Source organism: Scedosporium apiospermum (assembly GCF_000732125.1).
Source record: "Scedosporium apiospermum strain IHEM 14462 chromosome Unknown SEQ_SAPIO_0104, whole genome shotgun sequence".
In the NCBI taxonomy this organism is placed as follows: Eukaryota; Fungi; Ascomycota; class Sordariomycetes; order Microascales; family Microascaceae; genus Scedosporium; species Scedosporium apiospermum.
The window spans coordinates 175,326-194,042 of NW_015971805.1; the positions used below are offsets into that span (position 1 = coordinate 175,326).

Below are 18,717 nucleotides of genomic sequence, written 5' to 3' on the forward strand. Positions count from 1 at the left end.
AACTCTACCCCTTCTCGGCCGGAATCGTACTTTCTTGTGTCAGGTGGGTTAGCATGGAGAAATTTTCTTAAATTATTTTTACGAAGTTCTTCCACATTGCTCAAGCTATCTGTGAGATCTATTTTTCACCGTAAATACTAGGCCTCTCTCTCAAGCAATTTGATTCCATGGAATATCATATCCTTCGCCCAGAAATGAATTTAGTTTTCTACGGGCTCTGGGACAGCTGCGCGGTCCTGATAGGAATCGGATATATTCGCGAAGCACGATCACGTCGTAAGAGCCTATCATCACGTTGCTGAGTGGGATAGTCGTCACTATACTCTCCGTTGAAAATACACCGTTCCTTCATGTCCTTTGCACTACAAAGTCAACGTCCGAGGTTCTCTGGGTTGCCGGTCATGATTCGAGAGCCTGACCCAATCGAGCGACAGTTTCACAGGAGCATAGCACATCCCCCTTCAAGTACATTGTCGGCGGTACTCCGTAGTAGTCCTGGATTTATTGCAAAAACTGCGGCAAATTCCAAGTGATGGGCTTTCATTATCAGCATGTCAGACCAAGTGCGGGGTTTAGGTCAGACACTCCAATTCAAGACATCTGAGACATCACCAGAGTCAGTGCAGCTTCATTCATCGGGTTTGCGTTGTGGTCGACAGACACCCATTCTGATAAACGCCACTGTCTAAAGCACACGCAGGAAAAGTTGGGCTTTAGCACCATGAATTCCGACAAGGAGCTGCCGCCAACGATATCCGAAACAGGGTCCATCATTCGCAGCTGTCAGAAAGCTCTCGCTGCCGCTAATTATCTAAATCATCGGTTAGATAGCGCAAGCAGAGGACCAGATGACAGGCTAAATCACGTTTCGAGAGAAATCCTATTACTGCGGGGAACCTTGGAGTTGGTACAGGCAAAGGCAAGCGAGTTCCCAGAGACGTTGGTCAGAAACCATGTCTACAACGTTGTCTCCTCCTGCAATACCGTAATCTACGAAGCCGAGGACCTCACACATCCTTCCCGCTGGAAAGATGCGAAGGACAGGGACGTTGAGAGATTACAGGGCAGTATACAATGGTCTACATCGGCACTGCGCCTTGCCCTGGAGGTTCTCGCCCTGTACGTAGTCCCCGAGAATCCTAAGCCATCTCAGTTCACGCTAACCATCTTTGTGCTCTACAGGCGGTCGGCAGCTCATGAGGTGCCGAGGTCCATAAACCTAGAGTTCAAGCAAGCTTCCACGACGTCGGAAGCGTTGTCGAGCACCGTTACCGCAGAGGTGAGAGCCCTGCCTCGAGCAGTGACAGTCAGGCTTGGGGAAAGATCAAAGGATGGGACATCCAGAGATTCGACTACTACCGCAACAGTCAATACCATCGCCACGCAGACAAACGATAATTACCAAGAGTTACGCTTACAGATCATTGTCGGGAATAGGGAGAGACGTTATCCTCCGGCACCAATAGTGGACCATACACAAAAGGGGGCGAGGGAGGAAGGGAAACAAACACATGCCGATAAAAGAATAACCGAGAACCCCAGCGAAGATAAACATCCGGAATGTGGTAGAAAGGATGTACAACCAGATAATACCGACGGAAGCCCTCAGAATGTCGCGCGAAAATGGAAGAGTGTTCGGGATGTGTTTTTGTTCAAGGGCCATTTGATTTTAGACATGCCATGTCCAAGGGCTATCCGCAAAATACTGGAAATCGCGCCAGATTCTCGAAGCGAGTATAGCCACTTGCGCTACTCGGCTGTGACTTGCGGTGGGGAGGAGTTCGCAACAGATCCGAGTTGGAAGCTGCGGTCGTCGCTTTTTTCCCAACCAAGGACGACAGGGCTATTCATCTCGGTTGCTGTTTCCAAGTCTTCGGATATCCTCTCTGCGTTGCAGAAGATTTGGGCCACATTCGATGCCATGGACGATAGGGCACGGTTGCGTGGAAACTCTTCTTTCAAGGACGACTGGAAGCGCAGGATCGTTCATATCCATTGCCCGATATATCCTGATGAAGAGGTCCAAAGATTGTTCAACGAAATCGGGGTACGACCAAAAACGCCCGATCGGGCAGCTTTTCTGGACGTCGAAGTGGATTCGGAAGTCTTTTCTGAAACGGAGTCAGTCGGTGGAACAGGCGTGTTGTGGTACATGTATGAGGTACGAAGACTTGATTCCCAAGGAGTACCAAAATGGGTGACGTCCACTAACCATCGAAAAATTACCAATAGTACACTGCAAAGCTCCGTCTTACGGCTGGTCACGATGCGGGGCTAGGAAAAACGGAATACATAGCTTGCCTCAATGCCAAGGCGAGCCCAGTGCAAATCATCGTTACTAACGGCCGCAGGCAGGTTGACATTAGCTGGGGTGGGGATATCAGTATCTCGCCTCCGGCTCTGTTTAGGCCGACATGGAGGGAAGTGCGACAGGCCCTAAGTCAAAAGCTGGGTGCCAAGGTGATTCTCTACGGCGATGGAGAGTCCGTAGCAAAGCATTTCGGCATGGATACGGTAGAGAAGGCTTGGGAGAAAGGTGGGGAGTTTGAGGGGATGCTGGGGGATATCTCTGGGGAGAGAGTCGGGAATACCAATAAGCCTGGACTTGCGTCACGATCGAAGAGATGGCTCTTTGGTTGATATGCTGAGGGATATGAGAGACTGTAATGTTTGCAGCTTGACCCAATAGAGTTGTGACAGAGAAATTGAATTCACTTGCTTTTACCAAGTAAGCGTCGGCACTCGGCGGGCGCGTACGTTCATGGCCACGGATGTGGTCTCGGCATGGTGGGTGCGGGTGCGGCTATCCAGCTTCATTCGCCTCAGTGTTGAAATGGCCCTTCGCCTGTGACGTACCCAATGGGAGCGTGGTCTAATACTTACTTTCACCAGAGTTGTAAAGCTGGATACTATGAATTATATTCCCATTTACTCGGGATGTCTCCGATACGCCAGATCCTTTCTACTTCTCACTTATGATATCCTAGACCTCTCGAATAGCATCATCCAAATCACCGCCCTAAACAACCGAAAACAATATTCTACTGACATGAAACCCTCTCCTCCGCTGAAAATGAACGTCTCGTTGTTTCGATTGCAAGCGACTCTCGTCCTCAAATCTCCTGTCTAAATTCACTCTGTCGACAGGTAGGTCTCACCTCACCGCAAATATTCGGCAAATGCCGAAACATTCATCTCAGCCATGCTCTAACAAGTGCGGCATCACTGGACGTAACTCGGATTTCCACTCCAGTTTGTCGGGTACGAGTATGGCTGGGGAGCAGTCGGCTGGGGCTGGGCATATGGATATGGCTGCAGTTGCGCAGGCGCTTGGGCTTGGTATTGCTTGGGTTGTTGGTAAGAATACTGCTGCTGGGTTGGTTGCTGAGGGGGTGCAGAACCATAGCTTTGGTGCTGTTGCTGTTGTGGTGCAACCTGAACCGGGGCGTTGTATGTCGCTTGTGGCTGTGGTTGGGCTTGGTTCTGAGCGGGCACTTGGGCAGGCTGATATGCGGTGTTGCTTGCCTGGCTTGCCGTCGGCGCGGGTCCATAATGATATTGTGGTGCTGCGTAAGATGGATTATAAGCTGAGGTGGCGCTTGCTGCAGCGACAGGGACCGCAGGCGGTGGGGGTATGTTGTTATTGGGCATCGAGGCATAAACCTGCGGACGGTAAGCTTGGTATGGTTGGTACGGAGTCGAGCAGACAGAAACCGTGGGCGAGATTGGAGTAGCAGCAGAAGAATAAGTCGACAAAGGGGTCGGGCATGACCCAGTATGGGTGTAGCTCACGGTGGAATATGATGTCGCCGAGGATGACGTCTGAGTCGAATACGAAGAGTTGCCGGTTTGCTGTTGAGAAAGGGTACTCGTCTCCTGGTAGTAGGATGAATGTGGCGGGGTCGTGTATTGTGATGCATCATTTTGAGACTGCTGAGGAGAGACAGCAGAGGAGGGCATTTGAGAGCCGTGGGACTGTTGGCTGTCTGATCCTTGGGGCTGAGTAGATGGAGATTCATTAGACTGGTGATCTACCGGCTGAGGACTTGGTTGTTTGTCTTCGGGCTTTTCTGGTGTCACAGTTGGTTGGGGCTCGTAGTAGTCGAAGGATTCATACGCAAATGATGAGCGCATGACTGGTTGGGTCGGGTCGGTAGGAGCCGATGGCGCTGGCGGTGCGGAATGCGCTTCCTGAGGTTTGATGGGTTGCTGGGCATCTGAGGGTGTATTGCTCGACACGGGAGCTTGGGCCTCCAAGCCTCTATCCTGGGAAGCAGGGGTAGCACTGAGTTCGTTCGCAGGCTGTGCAGGTGGTGGTCCGGGAAGAGACTCGGCCATCGATGTCATGTCGTAAACTGAATAGTAAGCGCTTACAGGACCGGCCGAAGTACTTTGAGTAGGGGCTTGGTTGGCCTGGACATCTTGGGATGTCGAAGGGGCTCCCTGTTGAGCGGTCTGGGGCTGGGTTTGTTGGGGGTATCCCGGCACAGTAGCTACGTATGCGGCATGGACCGGCTGTTGGTTGGGAATTGCCCCAGTCGGCTGAATGCTTCGGTCTTGGGGAGTTCCTGACGCAGGAGGATAAGCGACGTTCGCTTGTTGATTGACCTGATATTGCGGTTGGGCTGGACCGTACTGGTAAGAAGGCTGTTGTGTAGCCGCGGTCCCATTCGGGTATTGGTAGCTTTGGGGAGCTTGGGCAGGCGCGGCGGGCGTTTTGGAATCAGCGACGAACCCGGCAGGTGGGCCATTCGTGCTCGCAGTGTAACTTGGAGGAGGTTGCACCCAGGTCTGGTCGGGATATGTTGCATAGGTCTGAGGCTGGGCGCTACCCGCTGGGCCATAAGTATATGGTGGGGCGGCGCTCCCAGGACGGCAGGCATAGGTCTGAGGTTGGGTACTGCTTCCAGGTCCGTACGTGTAGGGCTGGTAGGGTTGAACTGAATATCCGGCCTCCGCCGCCTTGGCATTCTCAACCGCCTTAAATACGCCCGCAGCTTTAAATGCTTTGTGGGCTTCCTTCTTCTTGACGTGACTCGTGTGTAGATGTTCGATGCCCATGCCCGCGCCATCCATGGCAGCATGGGTAACTACCTTAATCGCCGTCTCGTTTTGCACGATTGAAGATATACCGTGCTCGGCGCCATTGGCAGCGATCGCCTCCGCGCCCATCGTTCCCACGCCCAGTGTGACTACGCCGATCGTGCCGCTAAATGCCATGCTGCCGAGGACGTCTCGTTTTCGGGTATTGTGGGTTGTGCCATGCTTCTGCAGGTGCTTTTCGATGATCTCTCGCTTCTTTCTCGCGTTGTGGATCGCGGGCGCTGCCATGCCGACACCGATGACCGAGACACCCAATGTCAAGGGGATGGCGAGACCGGAAACAGCGGTGGATGTGGACGCTCCAGAGATCAGGCGCGTATAGTGCTGCCATTCTCTCTGGAGCTCTTCGGGGGTCATGCCATTGCATTTCGCGTCGTAGGCCTTGAAGTCGAACGGCATCTTGAATCTGGCGGGACCGGAGACAGTGTCGATGCCAAGGAAGAAGGTACGTAGCCAAGAACAGAAATAAAACGGAAACACCAGGGGAAAACGATTCCAACCCCCTGGAGGGGTCTGGAACAAGGAATTAATAGTCCAGGTCTAGGCCGCCTAGCTGAAGAGGAGCATCGTGGCTTGTACTCTGGTATTTTCAGCCGCACTCTCTCTCATTGGGCTATCTCGATCAATATTTCGACGCATGGTGGGCCTGGCCTTAGCGGCAGGGGATTAGCGCCCCCAAGCGTGGACAAATTGATCCTCCCAGCGCATAATTGGACGTATTCACTTGAGCCCAACCGTTTTTAGGCACAGGGATGAGGATGTGTTTCATTTGAAGTGGGCCGATATCGATGCTCCTCACTCGCTCGCTCTGGATCCTGAAAGCGAACACTTGCAGGTCGATTCGCAGGCAGTGCCAGGGACCATCGAGACCAGGCTGGCGTTTTCGTCCGGGTTTAAGAGAAGCGAAGCGCATGGGGCTTTGGCTCGGGCTATTTTGAGATCTGCGATCGTATCACTCCTTCCTTTTTTCCCTGTTCTTCTTTGTTCCCGGTTTCCAGCCGAGGGAAATTTCCCGTGATGGCTTTGGTCGCAGGCTACACGATATGACAGAGCCACATTCCGTTGAGTATGGTGCCGCCTTACCCGAGAATTTTAGCGTCGGAACGCACCGGAAGCACAGCAACTGCGGAGATAAGTTCTTCTAGTTGATGCTATGTCCGTTCTCTGGAATGAGGGGCCATTTTCTTCACGGACGCTTTGCGTGGAGTGGAAACACGAAAGAAAATAGCATTGCTGTGCAACATGTAATATCCTTAAATTTTTCTACCAAATCATTTGATAATTACGGATCTTGTGCCGCATTCTTGGCCTGAAGGGACCGAGGGACTCGAACTGGCCGCTTCGCTGCTTTGAGAGGAAGGACGGGAATCCTCCGGGTAAAGATATATCGAAGTCGTCAGACTTCCGGGGTGGACTGCGATATTAAACTTATCTCCGCGTCAAACAACCCCCGCGTGCGGATGCTCCCGCTAACAGTCTCGGCGTATGTCATTTGACAGGGTGGCGCATACAATTTCTGGCCAGCATTGGTGGGTTCAAGACTTGGCATCGGTTGATCTCTGAATTGTGGGGTGCTCCTCCATTGTCAAGTAAGATTTATCTTCAACAAAATAACATGAAGAAGCGCGTTATCACGGCGATCATTTGAAACTTTAGACCCAAACGAGACCGCATCGACACTTCTCATCATGCAATACCCGTCACCCTCACTCAGCAAGATGTCATTGACGACCTTAGCAAGCACAACATAGGAATGGAGAGAAGATCAACGGCTGAACGAGCGACTGGACAAGTCCTGTAGGTCGTCCCAGGTATATTTGCCCATTCCCAACAGAATCACATCGCTCGGCACCAAGCGAGGGAAACTTACCAACTTGTTGAAGGATAGAGATATTATAGGTCATGTACTGCTGCTATCCGCGCCTACTCCTCGAGTCCGGTGGAGATTACATAAAAGAAAAACGCGGCCGAGTTTTCGGGCGATGATAGAAACACAAGAATCCACCCACAAAGACAAACCGACTACTTAAAGATGGAAATTGATCCTCTTCTTTCCAGCCTTCTCTTCATCTTGGCCCTCGCCGACCTGTTCAACAGTAGCCTCAATCTTCCCCGTCATCAGCTCCTTAACACCACGCATGAACCAAATGGCGACAATTGCAATCACAACAAACGGAATAATACTAGCCCAGGCCAACCGATACGCGTGGGCGTATTCCTTGTACCCGGCAGCAGATGCCGCCGCCCAAACGGCATCGGTGGCGCCCTCAACGCCCTCTCGGACGCCGGAAGCCATCGCAGTCAGCAGGTCAGCCACGCTGGACTCCGGAAGACCGGCACCGATAGCCGCGGCGGTAACAGCCGGTGCGTAATGCCCCGCAAGGCGTCCGTGGATGATGGTGTCCAGGACAGCAGATCCCATGGCGCCGCCGATGGCTCGGGCCGAGAAGGCCAGTCCAGTCGCGGTGGAGAGGAAGGCATGAGGAGCGGTGTACTGGATGGCAGCTGGAAGCAGGGTCAAAGGGCCGGCCTGACCGATACCGGCCAAAACGTTGATAGCGAGCTGCGCTTTGTCCATGCTGGGCTTAATGTTGGCATAAAAGATGGTGCTATAGACCACGAGACGCATTAGCCAAGACTCAAGTAGCATTCACTCTTCACAAGGTCTCACTTACACAGCAAGAAAGATGATGAAGGTAATGAGAAGGGGATTCTTGAGATCCTTGAAGTAACTGGCGTAGCCTGAGAGGATGAGGGGGAAAGCCAAGATGGTGCACTGGAACGACAGCTGCCGGACGGAAATGTCCCACGAGTTATTCTCGAATCCGAGATTCAAGACGATCTGGGGCACAACGGCGTTGACGGCACTGTAGAAGATCCAGCCCTCGACGGCAAAGGCGAAGGTTGAGTAGAAGAAGTTGGCGTTGTGCTGGAAGAAGATGTGGGCAACGAGACCATCATCACGGCCCTTCCACTCTAGATTAAAGAATGGGTAATTAGTATTGATCAAAATATAGAAAGACAAGAAAGAAAGAAATATCATTGGCTAGACAAGTGAAAACCAACCGTAGAGACCGAAAGCAACAAGCAGCACTAATCCGATGGTCAGAGGAGCGACAACATGAGCGTCGTCCCACTCGTAGACACCGCTGGACCAATTGAGGGCCAGAATGGTCAAAGTAGAGCCGGCAATGAATAAAACCGAACCGATAGGGTCGCAAGTCCAGATGTACTCCTTCAGGGCCATCTTGGGGTACTCCTTGTTCTTGGGAGGCCAGTAGAATAAGAGGAATCCAATGCATGTGAGGCCATGGAAGATGGCCTGGATCCAGAAGATCCACCGCCAACCGCCAGAATCGACATTGGTGACCGCACCAGCGCCAAGAGATCCAATTCTAGATAATAGTTTCTTGTTAATGAATAAATGCAGACAGGGGAAAAGTAGAACTTTGAAGATGCTAAACTAGACTTACAGGCCACCGATGGTACCACCCATACCACAGAAACCTTGCGCGATAGGACGATACTTGAGAGGAAGAATTTCAGAGGGAATAGCCTGCACGATGGAAATGGTCGAAAGCGTGGTTCCAATCAAGATGCCACCGCCAACAAGCATATTCATCGAAGTCGCCTTGGCGGAGATGACGGCGCCGACAAAGGCGATCAATGGAGGACCGGCGGCAAGGTATTTCCGCTCCAGAACGTCGGAGAGACGACCGAAAATGGGGGACAAGACAGCCTGCATGAGAAGCGGAGCTTGAATGATCCAACCCGCCAGACCGGCTTCGCCCATATCACGAATGATGAAGGCGATGACGGATCCAGCCGCAACGACGACAAAGACCTGGGAGACAACGCTGAAAACAGATTGTTAGTCAAGAATTGATAGATCACAGTGAGAAGGTATGGTTCCTAGAATCGGTTCAACGTACGCAAAACATGTTACAAGTACGACGACCTAGAAATTCGGAGTCGCGTTAGCAATTAGCGACACTGAAGACCAGCTTTCGCTCCAAAACGAGAAATCGACAAGATCAAAAACTTACCCAAGACCTCCAACTAAGCTGAATGTGAACACCATCGTCCGCAGCCTCCTGGACAATTACGTCCTGATGCTGGGGCTCAACATGTTCCACCTGTTGACCTCGGTCGCTTGCACTCTTATTCGAATCCGCCGCCATTGTGAGGGCGCCGAAGAAAAAAAAAATAACTTCACGTCTGTTCCAACTGAAGCGACTTAGTTATAGAGATTAAAGTTGCAAAATAAATGAAGCTCGAGGAATGCGAGAAAGTCGCAGCAGGTGTGTTACCAAGAGAGGGTATATAGACAAACAACACGCAGCTTAGGGTATCATTCGCTTCAATCAGCTAGGATGCAAGAACCACTACGACGTTGCCCCAGTGCGTAGTGGGCCCGCTATTAAATCGAAACCTGACATCTCGAAAAAAACTGAGACCCCTGACAGGTCTTTTCAACACGTCGAGATGTCTTCGCAATTGCCGTTGCCCTCAGACTCACGATGAACCAGTCCCACTTCACTAGCGTCCTTAGGTCTGAAGAGCCCCACAGTGCAAATGAGTCCAGAATACGCGGGATTCTGTCTAAAGGGGTCGAAGGGCCCCCAAAGAGGTTGGAGCGAGGTGAGGCGACAAAGAGAATGGAGGGGAGATGTGGGTCCTATCATCCTATCCTCGGTTCACTCTGGAGCGTGTTGGGCTCCACCGACACGAGGGACCGCTGAAGCGCGTAACACTGGGGCAATCAGTGGGTGGATACTGGATAGTGCCACGCGGGCCATGCCAAGCATACGCCATCTGGCGAAGAAGCAAGGTGCTGTGTAGGGTTCACTGAGCTATCCCCTCGATGTACTATGGTGTATGGGAAATGAAACGGGGAGCCGTCGGTCAAGGTTATCCACGTCCCAACTAGCATTCCTGCATTTTACACTACTCCGTAACTCCACTTACCCCATCCATGAAGTGGGTAGAAGCTGGGCGGACGAGTGGGGTCAGCTGATAGATTCGGGCATGGCGCGATGCGGAGGTGAGATGCGGGGATTCGGAAAATGTGATGGTGGGCCGACGGCAGATCTTCAAGGCCTGCAAACTACGGCGAAAACCAGGTCCACTTCATGACTCGAATACTGAGAATCCATAGAGTCAGGGGTGTCCTTGGTGAGACTACGCTTACTTCGCACCACCCACCGCGGAGTATTAATGGTGTAGAGAAATGCTCCTCGCGGACTCCAAATGTATACTCCGAAATAGTGCTCTTCTTCATGCGTGGCCTCGCTAGTGGGTAGCTTGTTGCCGGATCTGGCTAGATGGATCCTTCTGGTTCCCTAGGATTCGGATCTTGTCTCGTGGAGTTGAGTCTGGGGTAAGAAGAGATGGGGGGGTCGCAACGTCAAATTGTGCTCCTTGATCGGATTGTCAGTTCGGTGGGCATGTCGTAGAACACCAAATTCCGGCATTGTGAGCTCTCATCTGCGGGTGCACTTGACCCCACTGCCGCGGTTTGTCGCACATTGCTTGCAACTGACAGGGATGTTTAAGATTATTATCTTTGTCAATACGAGATTTCGGATGTTATGATCTTATCGATTTTACAGGGGGATGAGTGGCCTCTCCTTGTGTCTAGGATACCGAGGTATTGAATCTCTTCAATCTTTTGACTAGGTAGTGATGAGAGGAAAGTATGGCTCCTTGTTATGATGTTAATTCTCCAGGCAGCAGGGGTTGGTACAGAGAGATCGAAGCGTTGGACGGGATATTTAATATTACTCCTCTCAGGCGAGTCGCCGACGACCTTCGGTCTAGGACCTGCTAATCCAGGATAACCACCAGCAGCCTGGCGGGGGGTGGGGCTAGGCCAACCCATGGGGCTGCAGCTTGTGAAGGCCCCCAATACGACTCTTAACTCTGCTTCAGCGTGGCGTGGAGGTTTCAACGCTACTGAATGGATCGAATCTGGGGAACAAGAGACATCCGTCTTGCCTTGGCCAGTCAAAGCGCTCCAAATGTAATGCCGATCAGGACCGAAAGACGACTTCGGAAAAGCCAGAAGGGTTCCCACAGATTTAGGGATTGATAATGGCCCCTCTCTCGAAATGAATTACACGCATGAATAAAATGTCGGGAACTCTTCCCGTCCCCGGGTCCCTGAGCCCCAACGCCGAGTAAAGATCGCTTTCCTTTATTATCGTCCATTGGTTTCCCGCTTTTCCCCTCATTCTCCCAATCGGTCGGGAAACTCCAGACCCCTCTTTCCGCGACCTCCACTGCGCCAAAGTCTCAAGTCCTGGCCATCTTCAGACCTCCAGAGACTCTTGTCGAACAATTCCAACAATGTTGAAGCAAATAGACCTCCTCCTAACACATCCGTACGTCTTAACTCTCCAAGAAAAGATCGCCGATGTGAGTGCCGCAAATGTCGCCCTCGCAACCCTGGCGTTCGGCGCCGCCGTCGTCGCCATCGACTATGGGCACATGCTGTACTTGAGGTCGAAGATGCCCCCCGGCCCGTTTCCTCTTCCAATCGTCGGTAATACACTTTCGCTTCCGCAGAACAAACCATGGCTTTTGTTCGAGGAGCTTTCCAAGAAGTACAAAACGCCCGTCATTACATTTTGGGTCGGCCGGTATGTTCTCCCCTGCCGTGACGACGCGGGCAGCAAAATGACAATGAGAGCCCCTGAAACGTTGGCCAATCCTCCACTAACGCCACAACAGAAACCCAACAGTCTGGATCAACGATGCCTGGAGCGCACAGGAAATTCTCGAAAAGAAGGCCCAGATCTACTCATCACGCCCACACATGGTCGTCTTCGGTGAACTCGGCGACGGACAATACAGCCTAGTGACCATGAAAACGCAGAACCAGCAGGATCGTGAGAGATGGCGCGGACACCGTAAGTTGATGCACATGGCAGTGGGCATCCAGACGGTGAGGAAATATCGCCAGGACCAGAATAACGAGAGCAAAATCATCGCGCTCGACTTCCTCCGTGAGCCGAAGGAGTACGTTAAACACTTGGAGCGATATGCCACGAGTGTCGTATCAATCATTGGCTTTGGACGCCGGGTGGCCAGTTACAATGATCCTATCATCACCGAGGTCATCGCCCTGATGCAACTAGCAGCTGATCTCAATGTGCCTGGGAAGAGCTTCCCTATGCTGATGGAGACGTTTCCGAGTGCGTTGCATCTGTCTCTTTTCCTAACCACCCCGCCACAAATCGTGGGTGAAAAGTCAACCCCGGCCTGAGGCTAACAGCATGCGTAGTTCTTGCGAAATTCCCTCGGTGGATGCCTTGGATGAGAGGCCTCGGTTCTCGCGGCAGCGGTGACGGAGATTACTTCTACTACACCCTGAACGAGGAGGCTGTTGAGCAGTACGCCGCTAAATCCCCAGCTGCGCAAGCATCCAGGTCGACACCCTTCGCTCAGACCTTGTTCGATGAGAAAGAAAAGTACAACCTCACGCGGAGGGAGATATCTAGTCTCACATCGAACTTGTTCGGCGCTGGTGCCGATACATCCTCGAGCACTCTCGTCACATTCATGCTTGCGTGCTGCGTCTTCCGCGAACCCATGTTAAAGGCCCAGGCCGAATTGGATGCCGTCATTGGTCCTTCCCGCTCGCCTCACTGGGATGACTCTCCAAACCTCCCCTACGTAAACGCCTTTGTGAAAGAAGTATTCCGCTGGCGCAGCGTAGCCATTATCGGCGGGCAGCCCCATGCTCCGACTCAGGACGATACGTACAAGGGCTGGCTCATCCCCGCTGGAACATGGGTGCAGGGCAACGTTTGGGCCATCCACCGCAACGAACGCGAATTCCCCGACCCCGACAGGTTTATGCCCGAGCGGTTCCTCGAGGGCAACGAGTACAAGAGGCCCTTCCCCAACGACAAGGGTTACATGACTTTCGGATGGGGCCGTCGCGTCTGCAGCGGCCAAGCGCTAGCCGAGCAGGGAACCTGGGTTAGCGTTGCGCGGTTGCTTTGGGCCTTTGATATCCGGAAGAAGAGGGATCCCCGGACAGGCAAGGAGATTGACCTCGACATCTTTGCGTTCACGAACGGGTTGAATATTCGGCCGCAGCCGTTCGAGTGCGACATTATACCGAGGACCGAGGAGATCAAGGAGACGATAATTAGGGAGGGTGAGGAGGCGCTGCGCGAGTTGTCCGTGTTAAATGGCGAGAGCCAGTATAGGCTGAGTACGTATTACCAGACGATGAAGGCTAAGGGCGGCACAGAGCCTGTGATTGACGAGAAGGGGGAGCTGAAAATGGTCAAGGTGAAGGGGTAATAGAGATGGTTTGGTTGGGACGTCAAGTAGATATCATGGCTTGAGATAGGGTTCCTGGAAGGGGGAAGGAAAATAAAAGAGAAATATATTCATGGATGACTCTCAAAATATTGTTTCACCTGCAGCTGATTTCAAAATACATTCAACCTCGGTAGAGCTGAGCACCTTCAGGCAAAAGAAAGCCTGGCAAGATCTCCTTCCATAACCCTCTTGCCGTAAGGGCGTCAGGATACCCTATAGACCCGAGTCCTCCTGTTCTACACTGAACTGCTCTTCATAAGTAGCCCATGCACTACAAGTACTGTTGAGGATGTCCGAATCAATCAACCCGGCAATCTCATCGTACCGTTCGATAAACTGCAGCGAAAATCCTTCACTGGTGTGCCAGCCGATGTGGCAGTGCATGAGCCAGGCACCGGGGTTATCGGTCTCGAAAGCGAGAGCGAGGTATCCCGAGGCTGGAAGCATCGCCGTGTCTCTTCGAGCCGGGTTGTTGGTATTCAAAGTGACGGAGTCACTGAACGTTCCGGACCCCTGGGCAAGGACAAGGAAATCGTGGCCGTGCAAGTGGATTGGGTGTGGGATGGCCAGAGCGGTCTCGATAACAATGTACACCCACTCATCAGCGTTAGGCAACTCGATGACGGCGTCGGAAGTATCCCAGGTCGTCTGCCCCCGCTGGATGGCCAGTAGGGTAGGGTCGCCCCACTCGACAAGCATCGTAGTCGAGTTCAAGTACCAGCGGAATAGGTTCTTCTCATTAAATCCTACTGTTGCTTGCTCAACGCCTTTGCTGCTGATGGAACTGGCAGTCTTCGCGACGTGCGGCACGAGGTTCGAAACGTCCATATCCTCGCACCCCTCTGAGTAGCTGTCGGGTCTAGATGTAGACGGAGTAGCCGTGGAGCTGCCGTAGCGCACGATTCCCCTGATGTTATCTTGGCTCTCATTCTCGCTGCATGCGGACTGTGGAATGGCCCTCATCCAAAAGCTGTCCGCAACGTTGGCTTGGTTAGCTGTGATGATTACATCGTATCTTTGACCTATATAGATATGGTCAGCAGAGTCTTAATACAAGCGAAGAGTTGGTACATTTTTCTTACCCATCCCGATGCTCAGGATATCTGTTGTGAAGGGCTCGATTGGCACAAAATCCGTAGCAATCACCGTCAAGGTATGGTTGTCAACCATGAACTTAAAGTGGCTATCGACTGCAGCGTTGACGATTCTAAGTCTGTAGGAGTTGCCTTCGGTGAGAGAGACGGCGAACCGTGAGCCGACCTGGCCTGCTTCACCATCTTCACCAAACACATTCGTACCGTTGATGAGGCCGTTATTGAGAGTGGGGGGTCCAGTCGTCTGGGCGGCGTGGAATAGCTGATCAACTGTTTGGTGGCTCCAGTCATTCAAGAATAGGTGGCCGAGATCTTCGTCGTAGTTCGAGGTGGCCGGACCGTTGATGACGATTCCGCCGAAAACGCCCTGATATGCCTGCAAGGCGAAATGAGAGTGGTACCACCCACTCCCGTACTGGAGAGCTTTCCAAGTGTACGTCATGCTCGAGCCTGGGGCTGTCGGGCATTGGGTGATTGACGGAACTCCGTCATTCTGGTTGGTAAAGTTTTGACGAATGCCGTGAAAGTGAAGGCTGGTTCCATTTGTCGACTCTGCGATGGAATTGGTAACGTGGACAATGACAGTATCACCTGTCTATTGTTAGATGGAGGCTTAGGGTGGATTTCAGACATGGGAATTCACTTACCCCAATCGGCAATGATCGTAGGGCCTGGAATACTACCATTGATGGCTTGAACGTATCTTTCCACACCATCAGGGGAGGCCGTGGTCTCGGTAATATCAAACCAGTCTACAGATGTCATATAATCAGCGATCACTTTCCCAAGGCAAGGGAATCTCGGGGTTACCAGGCACTGCCCTGCTTAACTCACATTCACGAGTGACACCGGTGTCAGGGGCTATGCTTGTGTAGTCGGTATCAACGGAAAAGTCGCACCATTCCGACCGAGTATTCGCAGTGTTGCCCGAGCAGGCCGCGCGTGAAAACAGCAGAGGCTCTGGGGGGGAAGGAATGGCAGCTGCAAGCCCAAGGAGGGATGCTGAAAAGAGAGAGGCAATCATGTCAAGGAGTGAACGACCCTTTGTCTGGAAGTGAAAATTGAGGCTGTTGATCTTGCTGTTGATCTTGAAGGACCTTTTCGGCGATTGCGGGTGTCCTCTCCAGTTTAAAAAGAAAATTTTATTCCCTTACAGACGTATTTAGCCAACTAACAAACGAAGGCTCGAACGAACCCCGGTCTTCATCGTGGCCTCGTCTAAGCTGTCGATTACCGACCCATGACACCCAACGCGCGTCACTTGCGTCCGCATCATTGGTTGCTGAGTAGAAACGCCTGCGCCGGGAGACAGGGGATGAAGGAGGAGTTGATGGCATTCGCAATCAATCTCAACAGCCACCCAGGCGGACATGCGGAAATCATCCCCACAGGGAACGGGCAAAGAGTCGTAATCTGAAGGTCAAAAACAGGGCTCGAGTAGGGATCGTAGAAACTGCATCGCATGCTTCCCCGGTCAAGTCCTGAAAATATGCACAAGGCCCGGACTTTGAGAAGCCCCAAACCCACAGCCCGGCAGTGGAATTCATCAAGGGTGCTTCGATATTGGACCCGCGATACGTAAGGCATTTACACAAGGGACAAGGGACTCAATCTCGGTACCAGCAAAAAATGTGCAATTGGTCACAGCCATGGGTGGGACACAACTAAAAAAAGAGGTCCCCAGCCTTGCAAACGTTTCATCGGAAAAAAAGGGGCGCTTCGGAGGCTTACTGATCGCATGAAGATTGACACGCGGCTCAGGCCGTGCACTACCATGACGTTGATAGGACGACCGTTGAGGGGGCAGACTGACTCGTTACTCTCCCGGCATGTTTCCCTTTTCGTCTAAACCCCCGGGAATGAGATGAAGATGTTTTCCCCGTTATCGCCGCCGATCTCGATTGTGAAGCCCCCACCCTCTAGACAATGCTGACTTGACATTCCCTGCGACTCTCGAAATATCGTTGTCATGGCCCTCCGCCTATGGAGAGGCGACGCGTCATCCACACATTCGAGCTCGACAAACAAAAATAGTAACGCATTCTGAGTCTCGTATGCGCGATCGCCTGTAAGGAATTCTGAAAACCCTAAACATGGCTGAGAAGATATCAATAAGAACCCGCCCACTTCTTGAATTTTGGTATTACTGCCACCCTTCGTCGATGCCACAGCATCATCCCTTAACTCTCGTTTACCTGCCCTTTCCAAAGTGATTCTACACCCTTTCCGAGCAAATCGAGGATAACCTTGAACCTCCATTATGAAGATCTCCAAAGTTCTCGCGGCCTTGCCACTTGTCGGCGGCGTTCTTGGGAAACCACTCGAGTCTCGCGCTGTCACGGATTTCACGGCATACGCCTACGGGCCTGACGGCATCGGAGGCTTCCCCGTCATTGCCATTGATGGTGAGTGAAATTCTAGTATGAAGAATGAGACTGCCGCTAATCAGGCACGGGAATCCTCTGGACTAGACATTGCCTACATCACTTCCGACCGGGAATCCACAGCTAACGTGGCCAAGAATGTTACCTGTCAGTTTTCCTCTCGACCCTCGAATACAATTCGCTCCCATCTGACATCAAGAATCAGTTAACTCCTTTACCAACCAAGGCAACATCACCGCCACCATTCCTACCCAGGGGACCAGCCTCCTCTTCGTCCCGTCAGAGTCTGGTGCTGTTGGCTTTACCAACACCACGGATGACTCGTCGCAAATCACCACCGGCTTTGGCTTTTATGGGCATGTAATTTTCGTTTCCATAAATGGCGCCATGACTACTGAGTGGTATGCATTGCCAACTAACACGAGCACTCTCTGGCAACTTACTTGGAATGACGAGTCGGCTTCGGCCATTCCCGTTGCCCTTCGAAATCTTGAGCCATCGTAGAGAAAGGTCCGCGAGGTGGAATCGACGGATAGTTAGGAGCTATGTCCTTCGTGGAATTGGAGACACGAGTGCTTGTGGCTCTATGGCGCTGCTTTTATTACTGAGTGTATGTACGCTTATGGAGGCACAGGGCCTTTCTATCCGAGGCCTATCTGCCTCTTTCTGGGAAGACGAAATAGCAACTAAGGGTTAGCAAAGCGCCAGCCTGAACCTTTTTACTTATGGACTGAGGTAAAGCACCGGACTATTATGGATTATTATTTTGCCAGACCCTGTGCTATTCTAGCGGTTAAATGTTCATTAGACCAGTCGTATTACGAGTAACGATCCTATTTGTATAACCTAGGCCCCCTTTTGTCCCAACGCGAATGTCTCGACACTGGTTAACGACCGGATTCTTGCCGGCCATGTCTGCCGGGTTAGGCAACACTATACACACAAGCCCCCTCTCATGTCAATGTTTATGGAGAAAAGTTTTCCCCAAGGATGCATAATAACTGCCGTTGACCCCGACTCTAATACCGCTAATAGCCTCGGACGGGAGTCTTGAGGGAGCCATAATAATTTGGGCGAATCCCACATAAGCCATGTACGATCCTCGCTAAATCCGTTCAACGAGTAACTGAGCCGCTGCCGTCGAACTCGGTGTAGAAGGGCCTGCCAATTGTGAAAGAGGTTGTTTCAATGCAAAATTGCCAATGTCCGTCTCCAAGCAGGTGTCGGTTTTGTCAACAGAAATCTCTGTGATAGCAGTGCCAAACACTACAGTCGCTAAGCATGCACCCGAGGGCATATATTGGCGTGGCCCTGACTTGATACAGATATGAGGAATCTAGAGTCGCGAGTAAATGTGAGGAAGGGGATGAGGTTTGTGTTGGGAGGGTGTCCTCCAGTCATCACACCAGCTCCCGTTGATACAGTCCAGATTCTAATGCTTCCATCGATGGATCTCGAGGCTAGTAATTTCAGATCATCTGAGAATACCGCCCGATTGATTCTGTGCCCCAAGCTGTAGTACCTCCACTTTTTCAAAACCGTGGTCCAAGTCCGCGTTTCCATGTTCCACATTTGCACTTCACGGTCCCCGGACACTGTTAATACCTCCACCTTAATACTCGATGGAACCATGAGTGAAAGGAACACTCCGCTTTCGGCTGCGAATTTACCTTTTTCGTAGTAGCGAGGATTTATTTTCCTCCTTAAGGGAGAAGGGTAATGATGTCAGTGTAAAGGGATTAATCCGAGCCCAAGCCGCTTCTTATTGTCAACGGCTTGGTCCATAATGCTCCAGACGG

General features: G+C 51.9%; 5 protein-coding genes and 1 pseudogene across 5 annotated transcripts; 3 read left to right on the forward strand and 3 right to left on the reverse strand.

The window, feature by feature from the left end:
- Positions 1 to 721: 721 nt before the first annotated feature.
- Positions 722 to 2,640, forward strand: SAPIO_CDS6540 (uncharacterized protein; the record flags this gene model as incomplete). The annotated part of the gene is made up of 3 exons (XM_016788611.1): positions 722 to 1,119; positions 1,183 to 2,161; positions 2,233 to 2,640. 3 exons carry the CDS (start codon positions 722 to 724, stop codon positions 2,638 to 2,640), a joined length of 1,785 nt encoding a protein of 594 aa, XP_016641764.1.
- Positions 2,641 to 3,222: 582 nt separating this feature from the next.
- On the reverse strand, positions 3,223 to 5,502 carry SAPIO_CDS6541 (annotated as a pseudogene; the record flags this gene model as incomplete).
- A 1,627-nt stretch (positions 5,503 to 7,129) lies between these two features.
- On the reverse strand, positions 7,130 to 9,284 carry SAPIO_CDS6542 (Uncharacterized protein; the record flags this gene model as incomplete). The annotated part of the gene is made up of 6 exons (XM_016788612.1): positions 7,130 to 7,712; positions 7,779 to 8,079; positions 8,170 to 8,498; positions 8,577 to 8,960; positions 9,036 to 9,061; positions 9,150 to 9,284. 6 exons carry the CDS (start codon positions 9,282 to 9,284, stop codon positions 7,130 to 7,132), a joined length of 1,758 nt encoding a protein of 585 aa, XP_016641765.1.
- Positions 9,285 to 11,451: 2,167 nt separating this feature from the next.
- SAPIO_CDS6543 (uncharacterized protein) lies at positions 11,452 to 13,419 on the forward strand (the record flags this gene model as incomplete). The annotated part of the gene is made up of 3 exons (XM_016788613.1): positions 11,452 to 11,744; positions 11,836 to 12,299; positions 12,389 to 13,419. 3 exons carry the CDS (start codon positions 11,452 to 11,454, stop codon positions 13,417 to 13,419), a joined length of 1,788 nt encoding a protein of 595 aa, XP_016641766.1.
- A 234-nt stretch (positions 13,420 to 13,653) lies between these two features.
- On the reverse strand, positions 13,654 to 15,558 carry SAPIO_CDS6544 (Laccase-2; the record flags this gene model as incomplete). The annotated part of the gene is made up of 4 exons (XM_016788614.1): positions 13,654 to 14,462; positions 14,523 to 15,125; positions 15,182 to 15,286; positions 15,369 to 15,558. The coding sequence occupies 4 exons, from the start codon at positions 15,556 to 15,558 to the stop codon at positions 13,654 to 13,656; spliced, it is 1,707 nt and encodes a 568-aa protein (XP_016641767.1).
- A 1,236-nt stretch (positions 15,559 to 16,794) lies between these two features.
- On the forward strand, positions 16,795 to 17,422 carry SAPIO_CDS6545 (uncharacterized protein; the record flags this gene model as incomplete). Its single annotated transcript, XM_016788615.1, has 3 exons — positions 16,795 to 16,939; positions 17,006 to 17,065; positions 17,124 to 17,422. The coding sequence occupies 3 exons, from the start codon at positions 16,795 to 16,797 to the stop codon at positions 17,420 to 17,422; spliced, it is 504 nt and encodes a 167-aa protein (XP_016641768.1).
- Between the last annotated feature and the right edge of the window lie 1,295 nt (positions 17,423 to 18,717).